This window comes from Heloderma suspectum, chromosome 1 (genome assembly GCF_057233095.1).
Source record: "Heloderma suspectum isolate Gila_16-S chromosome 1, 16-S_ref, whole genome shotgun sequence".
NCBI classification, from domain to species: Eukaryota; Metazoa; Chordata; class Lepidosauria; order Squamata; family Helodermatidae; genus Heloderma; species Heloderma suspectum.
Window position 1 is genome coordinate 284049045 of NC_139458.1, and position 15612 is coordinate 284064656.

The 15612-nt window shown below is 43.5% G+C and overlaps 1 protein-coding gene across 1 annotated transcript in view; it reads right to left on the minus strand.

The window, feature by feature from the left end:
* The window catches only part of CSMD1 (CUB and Sushi multiple domains 1), a 1446416-nt gene that overhangs the window by 133728 nt on the left and 1297076 nt on the right, over nt 1–15612 (minus strand). The window contains exons 44-46 of the mRNA XM_084811779.1: nt 5608–5753; nt 3975–4055; nt 2262–2375 (exon numbers count right to left, since the gene is read on the minus strand). Coding sequence (XP_084667905.1) covers nt 2262–2375; nt 3975–4055; nt 5608–5753 — 341 coding nt within the window. The remainder of the gene's footprint in view (nt 1–2261; nt 2376–3974; nt 4056–5607; nt 5754–15612) is intronic.

Consider the following 15612-nt stretch of genomic DNA (forward strand, 5'->3'; position numbering starts at 1 on the left):
TGGATGCCCCCCGCCCCGTGTAACGATATGAAAGAACTGCTGGATTCACCTGAATGGGCTGTGCTTCCTGCGAGGAACCCGGACGTAGTTGAGAGCAACACTGTTTATACATTCTTAAAAGCTTGTAAGTCTCTTCCAGTGGAATACTGGGGTTTACTAGGTGGATGGGATAATGTTGCAACTGACACCACAGTCTAGTTGAAATGGTGATGCTTTATCCCCCAGGCACATGGCTGCATACAATTGTTGGCGTTGCCCTGTTGGCTTTTCCTGCAGCCTGTTTACTGCTTGATCTGTTACCCACAGAATGACTTGCATTTACACTGTCACTTTCCATATTTACAGTGTGCACTCCAGCTTCGGTCTTTGTCTATTTTGGTAGGCACTTGGATGCACAGTGGTTAAGTTTGTCACAGTTGTGGCATTTCTTCCCATAAGCTGGGCAACTCTCTTTTGTCTTGTGTCCCCCTCCCCCACACACACAGTACTTGCATTGCTCTGTGGTGTTCACTTACATCAGGTTCCTTCCTCTCTTTCTTCTGTACTATATGGACAGGTTGCACTATCTGTCCTTCAGGGCTCTAATCCTGTCTTTGGACAACTCAGCTGCCCTGAAAATCTCCAAGCTTTTCTCTAAGGGTAAGTCTGCTTCCCTCAGCAATCTCTCTCGTACTCGTGTGTCCTGTGTTCCACAAAGAACACATGAATCCCTTATTAAGGAGTCTTTGATATCTCCAATATTGCAAGCAGCTGCTAACATCTTTAAACTGGTTCAATATTTTTCAATGCTTTCTCCTACTGCTTGGTTCCACATGGAAAAGCTATACCTTTCCAGTTTCATTCTTCCTGAGGTTGCCGTAGGCATCAAGACAACCTATTATTGTAGCCAAAGTACGCTCTGCTTCGGGAATGTTTGCACACAGTGTCTCACTTATTTCTCTCCCCCTTTCTCCAATCAAATATAGAAACAGTTTCATTTTCACAGACTCCTCTTTATCTGTCAGTGTTCACACAGATATTGAACTCCTCTTTCCAGGTTTTCCACGCCAGGGTTAAGTTCTGAGCTTGCAGGTTTAATTTGTTTGGTGGCTTCATTCCTTCCATTTTCACCCTCTCTTTCTTTCTCTCTCTTACTCACAGTTTATTCTTCTTCTTCTGTCTAGGATTCACTCACTGCTGCCAGCATGTTTCATGGTTGGTGGATTGCACCTCACAGATTCAAACAGACTCTGCTTCCAAACAAACATACAAGTTTTATTTAAACAGACTCCTATACGGAGCTCCTGCAGGCTGTGGCTACTCTCTCCTCAGGCCAGAAGCACTGGGTGTTGCCCTTAGCTACTTCCTGGCTCCTCCCAGGAAGCACAACCCATTCAGGCTGAATCCAGCAGGTCTTTCATATTGTTACAACATACATACCAGAACTGTTAGAACATTATATTTGTCTCCACCTGTTAATATTTACTCTAAAATAAAATGCTCTTTTGTCCTTCACATAAATCAGAAATGCAACTGTGTGCTCAATGTCCTGAACTACTACTCTGTAATATTATGTTGGTACATCTTATTTAGAGTGCAAAGCACTGCAAAACAAAGAAACCTGCCATCACAAAGGGAGTGAGAATTATTTCATACTAGCTATTTAGTTTCCAAGTACCTCCAAATTACTTTAGTCTTGACATTTGTACAATGTAGTATGATAACTGTGTTTTTTTCTCTGTGGTGTGTATTATGAAACTATTCTAGCTTTGTCCATCCACAGTTTGGTAACATTTTCTCACAGATTAACATTCTGATATCATACTGAGAGAGAGAGAGAGAGAGAGAGAGGGAGGGAGAGACGGAGAGACAGGCAGGCAGGCAGACAGAGACAGAGACAGAAAGAGAGGGAAGTAACAGAAGAATTTTGCATATATGAAGTTTTCCTAAGTCGTCGTTGTTTTTATTAATAGTTTTTCCTTATACATTCTTTTGCAATCTACAAACAGCAATATACTAGCATTAAAAAGCACTGTTAGACACGCATTTTCGATCAAACGTTCATTTTAGATATAATGCTGCATCTGTACTTGTATGAATACTGTAGTGCAAATGGAGCATACACAAATGGTTTATTTCACATTGCAAACATTAAAAAAATGAGTTCAATGTTTTATCAAGATTTCTCACACTTATCACTTGCTTTAAAACAAAATGTTAATATAAAATGGAACAAATGACAACACTGTCATAATGCTGGCATGCACTCACTGCATACGTACCTTCACAAAATGGAAGGGAACCCTCAAACTGGAGTTGTGCTTTTAGCTTACAGAACATCATGTCATTTCCAACCAATGTATAGCCAGGATGACACTTGTACTTGGCAAAGTCCCCTGAAATAATTTATAATGCGTATATTTGAATTGTATATTTATTTATATATTTATGGCGTTTATCCTGTCTTTCACAACAAAACCTTGAAGCAGCTGGCAATAAAAACTAAAATACAATAAAATAACAAATAACGATAAAAAGGAACAGAAAAATAAAATCTGCAATTAAAAGCCTAACTAAAACAGCAGATGAAAGACAACTTAAAAGGCTTTCCATTAAAAACATGAGAGAATAGGATGGACTTTTCTTGGCACCTAAAAGATAACAAAGAAGGCACCAGGTGAAGTTGACTCAGAAGGGAGTTTTATCATTTGAGTGCCATCTCTGAAAAGGTGTATTTTTTATTCGGAGAACTGCATAACAAAACTGGAGAATACCAAAGGACACTTCTATTCTGGCTTGCATATTGATTTGAGAAGTGTGAATTTTGTAAGTTTGTATTGTATCAGTGTGTGAACTGAACAAAATTCTCTCCCATCATTCCAAAAATCTTTCCCATGCAGTTCAATAATATCTAGGTTAGGAACCACTGTTTTAAGAGCTACATAGACTTCCTCCAGTGCCACTAACACCTAGATGCTTTTTCACCAAGAATTTTAAAAGATGTTGCCGTAAGAGCGCAGCTCTCTTCTGAAGTATGCATGTAATTAAAATAATTAAACACCATGCAAGTGCGCTTTGTAGCTATATCTTTAGCTTTCAGCAGCTAGCACTTTTGATTTACTGAACTCTGCTTTAGGGAATGCAGTGTGTTTAAAGAACGTCAACCCCATTTCCCCACATTCTTTAACTGGAATGCTCCCAGCGAGCTACACTGCACTGTGTGGGATGGGAGTACACAAAGCAGTGAAATTTTACCTATAATTACAATTTCAAATAAAGTGGATAGTTCAGTTATATCAGTGATATCATTTAGGCAGAAGTCTGAATAGGAAGACATGGTCCCAAGACATGGTCTGGAGGCACGTGAGGCAGCCACCTTGCTGAATCTAAGCAGGTCTGGGCTAGGGATGTTGGAGAAATCTGCCACGGACTCCAGTGAGGCCAGATTCTTTGGAATCTGGCCCCCCGGAGTCTGTGGCGAAATGGCTTCCCCCACGCCACCCCCGAAATCCCCCCCGGGATGGACCTACCTGGTGGTGGATGCAGCAGCGGATGCAGCTCCGGCGGCTCCAGCTTGTCTTCTGGCCGCTGCCGGGCTGCTGCAACTGCAAATGGTGGCTGTCGTAGTGGCCGCTATTTGTGTGCCTGCATTAGGCCATGATAGGCTACATAAATACTTACATAGCCTATCACGGCTTGGCATTTGCGGCCGCAGCAGCCCTGCAGTGGCCGGAGTCCGGCTGTGGCCGGAGAGGATTCTGGGGGGAGGGACGGAGCGCCTCCCCCACCGTGGAAGCCCCACAACGACGGAGCTAAGTGATTCGTACACCCCTAGTCTGGGCCTGATCAGTGCTTGGAGGGGGGACCACCTGGGAACCAGATGCAGCCCCCTTAAGTTCCACAGTGGAAGAAAGGTGGGGTATAAATGTAATAAATAAAAATAAAATAATAGGGAACAAGTATGTAGGTGTGTTAACCCAAGGATCAATTATCACCTATTTCGAAATCATCATCTTCTGTAAGCAATTCAGCTTGCGGAACTGCTGGTGGAGGCTGGCACTTCTTAAGCTGATATGCTATAAAATCAAATTGAAACTGCATTAGTACTTGTTTGAAAATAAGTGACATTATAAGTTGCCAGTTGTTTACCTTGACAGCAAATGTAATCTGAGCACAGTGGAAGCCAAGTCATCCATAGTTCATTGATCATAAGGGCCTAAATTCCCAACGGGAGCAATGGGCTACTATTTCCATGAATGCATGGCTAGGCATAAATCTAAATAAGTGTTCAAAACAGTTTACCAACATAATCATACTCTTGTATTATATTCAGATAATCATGTTCTGATTTGAAAGCTTTAATGGAATCCAAAAATAAATATATCTGATGCGGTGCAATCCAGAACTCAGCTCTGCATTGTGTCTATGCATAAGCCATGATACCTGAAGTGCAGAGCCCACACGTCATATAACCGCCTCTAGCGATGCATGTGACTAGCTGTACCGCAGGCTTATGGCTACTGAGCAGGAGCTGTTGCAAACACTCCATTGAGCCACGGTGATCATGTTGGCCAGTGGTAGACAACTTCCACATGTCAGTGGGCCACAGTCCCCCCCCAGACCCCACTGGGGACTGCACCTCTGCCTCCGTCACTGCCCTGCCACTGAATGTACCACCAGGATTTGACATCAGCAAAAAAAAGGGGTGATTGTACTTTAAAACAAGGTGCACAGGGATTGTGCGTCTTGCTTTCAACAAAATCACACTTCCAGAAGGATTTTTTGCTGGCACTGCTGCAGCAAATTCAGTGGCGGGCACCACAAAAAAGGTCGGTGCTGTATGTCACCTGGGTCATGTTTTGCCCACCCCTGCTATTCGCTGTTGCACATCCTTTGGGCCAGCTGGTTGACTGCAGAGAAGGTGTCAATGGGGGGCAGCAACAGTGCAATGCTGTGCCAGCTTGTATATTGACCACACCTAAGTCTTCACTTTTTAAAGTGTTTACTAGTTTCTGAGTGAGACTGCATATATATATGCAGAGTGTATAGATATGCAATACAGTGAATATATATAAAATAATATTAAGTGTTTCCCTATACTTGGAAAGAAGACTACAACAACATGGATAAAAAGAATCTCAAACTCAAACACATGCAGTCACTCTGGATGTTCTTTGCTACTTAACCTTTCCCCTCTTTGGGTCTAATGATATATCTAGACAGTAGACACTGAAGTTGTTTCAAAGCTCCAGGCAAGAAAATGTCCTGTGCCTAAGCAGCTGAAAATGCTTTGCTGGAAGATCAGGATACCACTGTGTTTGTGTTTCCTTATTACCTTAGGACTTATTGAGAAATGCATAGCCTGGGTTAAGTGGGCCAGAGTTTTTCCATTAAAATATTAAAAACCAAGTAACTCAGTATTAAATATTTAACACTCATTTTGCTGTGGATAATAAAGGCTGATACTCTAGAGGTTTTTATTAAATGAAAATATCATGCCAATTAAACCAATCTAATTTATTCTAACATCAGTAGGCGGAAAAAATATCCTTTCAAAGCTCCACATGCTGCCTCTCTCTATCTCTTCCTCACACACACGGTTTGTAAGATGAGAAGAAGAAAACTGACCATGAAAATTGAGAACAAAGAACCCTCCAGTGGAGAAGTCACTGTGAAACTTGAGAAGGACTTGATTGCTTGAGCTATAAGCCGTCTCAAGAGCCGTATTCCCACTGAACACTCCCAGCTGAGGTGAATTTTGGTCTGGGCCATCCCTAAGGATTGAGAGGAAGAAAGCAGTGTCAGCAAAACCCATAATTAAGGTTTAAATTAACTCTATTTTCTCCTGACGGTAGCTTTAAATCTTCAAGAAGACAGGGTAAGCCTAACAATTGTAGCCTGGTAATTCATTTGTATTCAAATCTATGGAGACGATTAAGAACGTTCCCTCTAGTGTGAAAGCCTGACCTTTCAGAGAAGGTTCGCAAAGCTGTGCAAGTAACATTTTTATTAGAGTTGGTGAGCAGCTGTACACTTTGCTCTGAGATCACTTGAGGTCCTTCTTCATCACATTGCTATCTATAGAAAAATGTTTTTTTTCCATATATGTGCAGTTCTTAATGATGTTATTATTCACTGCAAAACTCAGCCTTAATACCAAACTATATTCAATCTCAGTCAAAGAAATAAACTTGAATGACACATTTAGTAAACAAGAACAACAAAAATCATATTTTCAGTCAGTTGAATGAGACAAGGACATGGTATGGTGTCGTGCTATTCTTACTCCACTATGTAATGACATTTTAGATAAACACAAGACGATGAAAAAAAACTGCTGTCTTCACACAAAATGCTAAACCAGAATTCTTCAGAATCCTGGCTTATGGTTCATGAGCAGGCATGCTGGTACCTACTCCCTGACAACTCTCACATGGCCCATTCTGCCAGGGTTTGGGTTTCAACATTATACAAAGCTTTTAGTCCCTGGTAAGTTCCTTGTTCCTTTAGTCATAACAAACTTTCTCTAAGAAGGGTACATGGAGAAGAGGATCCTCTGAAGACCTTAAGAAAATTAAGATAAGTGCAAGCTTGTATAGACAGAAGCACTCTGTCGCAAGTCACTCAGGCCTATAAAGGTATGCACCAGCATTCTGAATTGGGCGTAGAAGTGAAGTAACTCTTTTGGAACTGATGTAATATATACCTGGCTTTACTACTTAACATTCTGGTAGCTGCATTCTGCACTAACTGAAGCTTCCATGTCACCTTCAACAGTAGCCCCACATCAGGGTTGGGGGAGAAATTTGTTTGGTTCACATTTTAATGTGAACATATCTAATTGGAGAAGGAAATGGCAACCCACTCCAGTATTCTTGCCAAGAAAACCCCATGGAACGTATCACAAGGCTAAAAGATATGACACCGGAAGATGAGCCCCTCAGGTTGGAAGGTGTCCAATATGCTACTGGGGAAGAGCAGAGGGTATTTCCAAGTAGCGCCAGAAAGAGTGAAGCGGCTGGGCCAAAGCCGAAAGGACACTCAGCTGTGGATGTGTCTGGCGGTGAAAAGAAAATCCGATGCTGTAAAGAACAATACTGTTTAGGAACCTGGAATGTCAGATCAATGAATCAAGGTAAGCTGGAGGTGGTCAAACATGAGATGGCAAGATTGAACATCGACATCTTGGGAATCAGCAAACTAAAATGGACAGGCATGGGCGAATTTAATTCAGGTGACCATCATATCTACTATTGTGGGCAAGAATCCCTTAGAAGAAATGGAGTAGCACTCATAGTCAACAAAAGGGTGGGAAAAGCAGTACTGGGGTACAATCTTAAAAATGATAGAATGATCTCAGTACGAATCCAAGGCAAACCATTCAACATCACAGTAATTCAAGTCTATGCCCAACCACTGAGGCCGAAGAAGCTGAGGTTGATCGGTTCTATGAAGACCTACAACACCTTCTAGAACTAACACCAAAAAAAGATGTCCTCTTCATCATAGGGGATTGGAATGCTAAAGTAGGAAGTCAAGAAATCACTGGGATAACAGGCAGGCATGGCCTTGGTGTACAAAATGAAGCAGGACAAAAGCTAATAGAGTTTTGCCAAGAGAACATGCTGATCATAGCAAACACTCTTTTCCAACAGCACAAGAGGCGACTCTACACATGGACGTCACCAGATGGTCAATATCGAAATCACATTGATTATGTCCCTTGCAGCCAAAGATGGAGAAGCTCCATACAGTCAGTAAAAACAAGACCTGGAGCTGACTGTGGCTCAGATCATGAGCTGCTTCTTGCAAAATTTTGGCTTAAATTGAAGAACGTCGGGAAAACCACTAAACCGTTCAGGTATGACCTAAATCATATCCCTGATGAATATACAGTGGAGGTGAGGAATAGATTTCAGGGATTAGACCTGATAGACAGAGTGCCTGAGGAACTATGGACGGAGGTCCGTAACATTGTTCAGGAGGCAGCAACGAAATCCGTCCCAAAGAAAAAGAAATGCAAGAAAGCCAAGTGGCTGTCTGATGAAGCTTTACAAGTAGCTCACGAAAGAAGGGAAGCGAAAAGCAAGGGAGAAAGGGGAAGATATACCCAACTGAATGCAGAGTTCCAGAGAATAGCAAGGAGAGACAAGAAGGCCTTCTTAAATGAACAATGCAAAGAAATCGAGGAAAACAACAGAATGGGAAAGACTAGAGATCTCTTCAAGAAAATTGGAGATCTCAAGGGAACGTTTTGTGCAAAGACGGGCATGATAAAGGACAAAGAAGGCAGGGACCTAACAGAAGCAGATGAGATTAAGAAGAGGTGGCAAGAATACACAGAAGAACTATACAGGAAAGATCTGAATGTCCCTGATAGCCATGATAGTGCGGTCACTGAACTTGAGCCGGACATCCTGGAGAGTGAAGTCAAGTGGGCCTTAGGAAGCATTAGTAACAACAAAACTAGTGGAGATGACAGTATTCCAGCCGAACTATTTAAAATCCTAAAAGATGATGCTGTTAAAGTGCTGCATTCAATATGCCAACGAATCTGGAACACTCAACAGTGGCCACAAGACTGGAAAAGGTCAGTTTACATTCCAATTCCAAAGAAGGGCAACGCCAAAGAGTGTTCAAACTACCGCACAATTGCGCTCATTTCACATGCCAGCAAGGTGATGCTCAAAATCCTACAAGCTAGGCTTCAGCAGTATGCGAACCGAGAATTACCGGAAGTACAAGCTGGGTTTAGAAGAGGCAGAGGAACTAGAGATCAAATCGCCAACATTCGCTGCATCATGGAGAAAGCAAGAGAATTCCAGAAAAACGTCTATTTCTGCTTCATTGACTACGCTAAAGCCTTTGATTGTGTGGATCACAACAAACTGTGGCAAATTCTTAAAGTGATGGGAGTACCAGACCACCTTACCTGTCTCCTGAGAAACCTGTACGAGGGTCAAGAAGCAACAGTAAGAACCAGAGATGGAACAACCGATTGGTTCAAAATTGGGAAAGGAGTACGACAAGGCTGCATATTGTCACCCTGCTTATTTAACTTATATGCAGAGTACATCATGAGAAATGCCGGGTTGGATGAATCAGAGGTCGGAGTTAAGATTGCCGGGAGGATTATCAACAACCTCCGATATGCAGACGATACCACCCTAATGGCAGAAAGTGAAGAGGATCTCAAGAGCCTCTTGTTGAGGGTGAAAGAGGAGAGTGCAAAAGCTGGTTTGAAACTCAACATTAAAAAAACTAAGATCATGTCATCTGGCCCTATCACTTCCTGGCATATAGAAGGGGAAGAAATGGAAGCAGTGACAGATTTTACTTTCTTGGGCTCCAAGATCACCGCAGATGGTGACTGTAGCCATGAAATTAAAAGACGCTTGCTCCTTGGGAGGAAAGCTATGGCAAACCTAGACAGCATAGTAAGAAGCAGAGACATCACCTTGCCGACAAAGGTCCGTCTAATCAAAGCTATGGTTTTCCCAGTAGTAATGTATGGCTGTGAGAGCTGGACTATAAGGAAGGCTGAGCGCCGAAGAATTGATGCTTTCGAACTGTGGTGCTGGAGAAGACTCTTACGAGTCCCCTGGACTGCAAGGAGGTCAAATCAGTCCATCCTAAAGGAAATCAACCCTGAGTGCTCATTGGAAGGACAGATAATGAAGCTGAAGCTCAAATATTTTGGCCACCTAATGCGAAGAGAAAACTCCCTGGAAAAGACCCTGATGCTGGGAAAGACTGAAGGCAAAAGGAGAAGGGGACGGCAGAGGATGAGATGGCTAGATAGCATCACGGATGCAATGAATATGAACTTGAGCACGCTCCGGGAAAGAGCGCAGGACAGGAAGGCCTGGCGTGCTATGGTCCATGGGGTCACGAAGAGTCGGACACGACTGAACGACTGAACAACAACAATCTAATTTAACATATTTAATCGAAACTCAGTTATTTTTTGACAGTAATCTTTAGCAGTACAAAAATGCATCTGAATTTTCATACAAACTTTTTTAAAAGTCAAAGTTTTGGACAAACTCAATCTAACATTCAAAGTTTGAGATTAACTGAATTTAAGATTGGAACAATAAGAAACAGAGAGAAAACTAACAGATTTATCCATCCCTACCCCACCTACAATCTACTGCAGTAATCTAACTGGGAGATTACCAGAACATGGTTCACTGTTTCCAGACTATCCCTGTCCAGGAATGTTTGCAGCTGGTGTACCATCTGAAACTGGTAAAATGCCACCAAGGCCATTTCAGTGGCAATACTGGATCCAAGAGCACCCCAAGCTATGGAACTGCTCTTTCCAGGATAATGTAATCCCATATGAAACAGATTATACACCTAATGCCCAGAATGAAAAACCACCTATGCACAGTACCTCAGTCTTGCCAGGATTCAGCTTCAGTGTATTGGCCCTCATCCAACCCCCTACTTAATCCAGGCAATGGTCTAACACCTGCAGCCTCACTCGACTCAGATGACAGAAAGAAATAGAGCTAGCTGTTATCAGCATGTGGTGGCCCTTCAATCCAACCCCTCTGACAATCACCCAGTGGCTTCATATAGATGTTAAAAAGCATGCAGGACTCCACAACAGAACTGTCATGGGGCTGACCAGAAACTCTCCAATGCTACTTTCTGAAATAAACCTTGCAGGTGTGAGTAGAACAACCATATCGCCATGCCCATACACCCAGTCCACAGAGCTGATCCAGCAAAATACCATGATCGATGGTATCAAAAGCCACTGAGAGGTCAAGTAGAAATTAACAGTGTCACACTCCCCATCTCTGTCCTGACAGAAGTCATCCATGAGGGTGACCAAGGCTGACCCAGTACCAAACCCTGGCCAGAAGCTGAAATGTTTCTAATCTGTTCCAACCCAAGGTGCTGGAAATTGAACTGCCACCACCCTCAAGCACCAAAGAAGTCATCTTAAGTAGTGGCCCCACAAGTTTCCTTCAAGGTGGCCAGCACTACTCCCTCTCGCAAAGAAGCACGAACCACATTTGGCCCACCCAGCCAATCCCCTGGCTTGATCTTAATAGCCAAGATGGTCAAGAGTCAACATACAGGTGGTTGGCTGAAGCCCTCTATTCAAGTGCACAGCAGAATGTGCATCCAATTGAAAGCAATAAAATGCAGATATATGGATCCATATTCTGTGCATTTGGATGTGCACCTGATTTATGCCTACATATCCCGATATGCACGCAGAAACTTACTTATATGCATGAATATCATTCTCTGGATCAGGGTAAATGAGTATACATTTTTGCAAGATCCTCAAAATCCTTCCCCAACAGATTTCTTTAAAGTAATACATAATACTGCATTTCAACATAGGAAGCTGACTTATACTGAGCCAGCCCATCTAGCCTAGCATTGTTGTTGACACTAACAGGAACTGGCTCTCTAGGGTCAATTTCAGGCAGGATTCTTTCCTAGCCCTACCTAGGGATACAGGGATTGAACCTGGGACTTTCTGCCACACAAGTGCTCTTCCACTGAGCTACAGTGGCTCCCTAGCTAACTGCAAAAGTACACAAAATGTTGCCATCATTCGAGTTACTGTAATGACAGATTTTAAACCCCCATATAGTGCATTGCCACTTAAAATCTGGCAAAAATTAAATAAATCTTCAGTTCAAAAATTAGTAGGCATGATATTATTAAGCATTTGGGCTACCAGGCACCGGACGCTTTTCTAGCCTTCTTGAAAACATTATCAGAATTTTACTACAGTATTTATTATTGAAAAAGCTGGCTTGGTCATGGGGTGTCTATGGTGGAGCAGATATTAAGTTGTCACTTTAAAGAAGAGTTCTTTATCAACAACAAAAATCAGCAGCTTTTTAGTGCAAAAGACATAAGCTGTTTAGACCTTCCAAGTGGTTTTAATCCTTTTGATACAAATTCAGGAAAGGGACACTGTGTAGTTCTAAGGCGGGCTGACTAGCCCATCTGCTATATAATACTTCTCAAAATGTTACTTTGAGAAAAGAGGAATCTGAAAAATTTAATACATTTTTTCAAGCAGTCATCATCTCTAAATGGCAGTGGCATTTCTAGGACTCAACATTTGGGTTAGCATATGGATGGGAAAACTTTTGCCTCTGGGATAGGCACTGCCCCGGTGCTTCACCTCACAACTGAAGGTATTGTTAATTTAAACTGCTAATGTGACAAAATGTGACGTACAATTGTAGTGTTGCATTTTGATCCTATCTGGTTAGGTCTGAAGCATTTTGCAATGAATATATATTGAATTTATTGCCCACTCCTGTCACTTGGGAGAAGGTATAACATTGGAAATAAAACACAAAATAGCCCATATAATTCTATTCAAGAAAGATTTTAATGGATAGAGCTCATTTGCAAAGTAACCAAATCAACTGTCCCACCCACATAATTGCTTCCCTTCAAAGATGATCAGAATGGCAATAGAAGTAATATCATTGCAGACGTTCCCTCACAATCTGGTAAAGTGCACATGGGGCCTCACAATGATTCCAAAGGTTACTCAGGGAAGATAGCACACCTTCACACGCACACGCACACCACCCCCAAACGACTTCAAGGCTGCTAACAACAGTCAATGAAAAGCAGCAATAAAATAAAAATAGCAATACCATTACGAAAACTACAAGCATCAGGCTGGACCCAGACTTAGTCATACTTAAGAAAGACCCATTGAAATCAGTGGATCCTAAATTAGTCATGACTATGCTGAATCCTATTTATTTCAATGGGTCTACTCTACTCTAAGTATGACTATGTATGGATCCAGCCCACTAACAGTGTGATCCATACATGCCTACTCTGAAGTAATCCCCACTGTGTTCAAAGGGACTTACTCCCAGACTGGAGCCCAAGTGCTTAAAATAAAAAAGGCACCAGTTTGCACATAACAAGACACCACCATGGAAGAATTTCCCCATGGGGCTTCTTGTCATGGCGACAAGACATTTTGAATATTCAAGCCATGGCGGGGGCATAACATACTGTGAACCCAGTGAGGATGGGTTGTTGGGGTGGTTGACAAGGCACCTAGAATCCATGGGCTGTTTTAGGGTAGCGGGTGCCTTGTTGATCACCTCAACAGCCACCCTTATTTATTTATTTCATTTCATTTCTATACCGCCCAATAGCCGAAGCTCTCTGGGCGATTCACAAAAATTAAAACTAACAGCACATAATAAGACAATTTAAAATATATAGAACATTAAAACCAAAATATAACAATACAACCACAATAAAACCTAGCAGCAGTGCAGGAATTAAAATACAGATTTATAGCAGCAAAGCTAAAAGTTTAGAAAGCTAAAATGCTAAAATGCCTGGGAAAATAAAAAGGTCTTCACCTGGTGCTGAAAGGAATACAATGTAGGTGCCAGACGAACCTCGCTAGGGAGCTCATTCCACAGCCAGGGTGCCACAGCAGAAAAAGCCCTCCTCCTAGTAGCCACCCACCTCACCTCCTTTGGCAGGGGCTCATGGAGAAGGGCCGCTGATAATGATCTGAAGGTCCAGGAAGGCACATATGGGAGGAGGCGATCCTTCAGGTAACCTGGCCCCAAGCCGTTAAGGGCTTTAAATGTTGACACCAGCACTTTGAATCGGGCCTGGAAATGGACTGCCAGCCAGTGCAGCTGGAAAAGTAGTGGCGTAATATAAGCATGCAGGCCAGTCCCTGTTAACAATCTTGCTGCCCTATTTTGGACCAGCTGAAGTTTCCGGACCGTTTTCAAAGGCAGCCCCACGTATAACGCATTGCAGTAATCCAGACGAGAAGTTATCAGAGCATGGATAATTGTAGCTAGGCTATCTCTGTCCAGATAAGGACAGATAAGGTTGGTATACCAGCCTAAGCTGATAAAAAGTGTTCCGGACCGTGCCACTGAGTTCACCTGTGCCTCAAGTGACAGTCCTGGATCCAAGAGCACCCCCAAACTATGAACCTGATCCTTTAGGGAGAGTGCAACCCCCTCCAGAACAGGTTGAATATCACCTAGCTGGGCAGACGAACCACCCACTAATGGTATCTCCGTCTTGTCTTGATTGAGTTTCAGTTTATTGGCCCTCATCCACTCCATTACCATGCCCAGGCACTGATTCAAAACAGCCACTGCCTCACCTGGTTTTGATGAGAAAGAGAGGTAAAGCTGGGTGTCATCTACATAATGATGGCACCTCAGCCCACACCTCCGGATAACCTCCCCCAGCGGTTTCATGTAGTAGATGTTAAACAGCATAGGGGATAAAATAGAGCCCTGTGGAACCCCATGGCACAATTGCCATGGCGCAGAGCAATAATCCCCCAGCACCACCTTCTGGAATCAGCCATCCAAGTAGGAGCGGAACCACTGCAGTGCAGTGCCTCCAACTCCCAACCCAGACAACCTATCCAGAAAGATACCATGGTCCATGGTATCGAAAGCCGCTGAGAGGTCCAGGAGAATCAACAGGGTCACACTCCCCCTGTCCCTCTCCTGGCAGAGGTCATCCCACAGGGTGACCAAGGCAGTTTCCATTCCAAAACCAGGCCTGAAGCCCGATAGAAATGGATTTAGATAATCCATTTCATTCAACAGTGCCTGGAGCTGACCTACAATCACCCGCTCAAGCACCTTGCCCAGGAAGGGGATGTTGGCCACTGGCCTATAATTGTTAACATCCTCTGGGTCCAGGTCAGGCTTTTTCAGGAGTGGTCTAATTACCACCTCTTTTAAAGTGGCAGGCACCACTCCCTCTCTCAAGGAGGAATTTATAACCTCCTGGACCCAGCCAGACATCTCCTCCTTGTTTGATTTAATAAGCCATGAAGGGCAAGGGTAGGGGTGCACGAAAGTCACTTACCTTTTCTCGCAGCTTGTTCGCGGTGGGGGGGAGCGCTTCGCTGCTCCCCCCACGAAGTTCAGGCCGGGGGGGGGAGGCTTCCCGCCTCGCCCGGCCGAAATTCAGGCCGGGGGGGGAGGCTTCCCGCCTCGCCCGGCCGAAATTCAGGCCGGGGAGGAGGCTTCCCGCCTCGCCCGGCCGCGAACACGAAAGTAAAAAAAAAAAAAAAACAACGTCCCCTGATAGGCTACGTGACGATTCACGTAGCCTATCACGGCTAGATCTGGAAAGTCAGCCGTGATAGGCTACGTGAATCATCATGTAGCCTATCACGGGTGACTTAAAAAAAAAAAAAAAGCGCGTACGCGAATGGCGGCCCCCATAGGGAGCCGCCATTCCCCTTCCTTATTTAGTTGCTGTAGTCTACGTAAATGTTTATGTAGACTACGGCGAAAATAAGGGCAACGCTATTTGCGTTGTCCTTATTTTCGCCGTAGTCTACGTAAACATTGACATAGACTACAGCGACCAAATAAGGAAGGGGAATGGCGGCTCCCTGTGGGGGCCGCCATTCGCGTACGCGCTTTTTTTTTTTTTTTTTAAGTCACCCGTGATAGGCTACATGATGATTCACGTAGCCTATCACGGCTGACTTTCCAGATCTAGCCGTGATAGGCTACGTGAATCGTCACGTAGCCTATCAGGGGACGTGTTTTTTTTTTTTCTTTCATTGCAATGGCGGGGGCGGCAGCCGGTCGAAAGACCGGCTGCCGC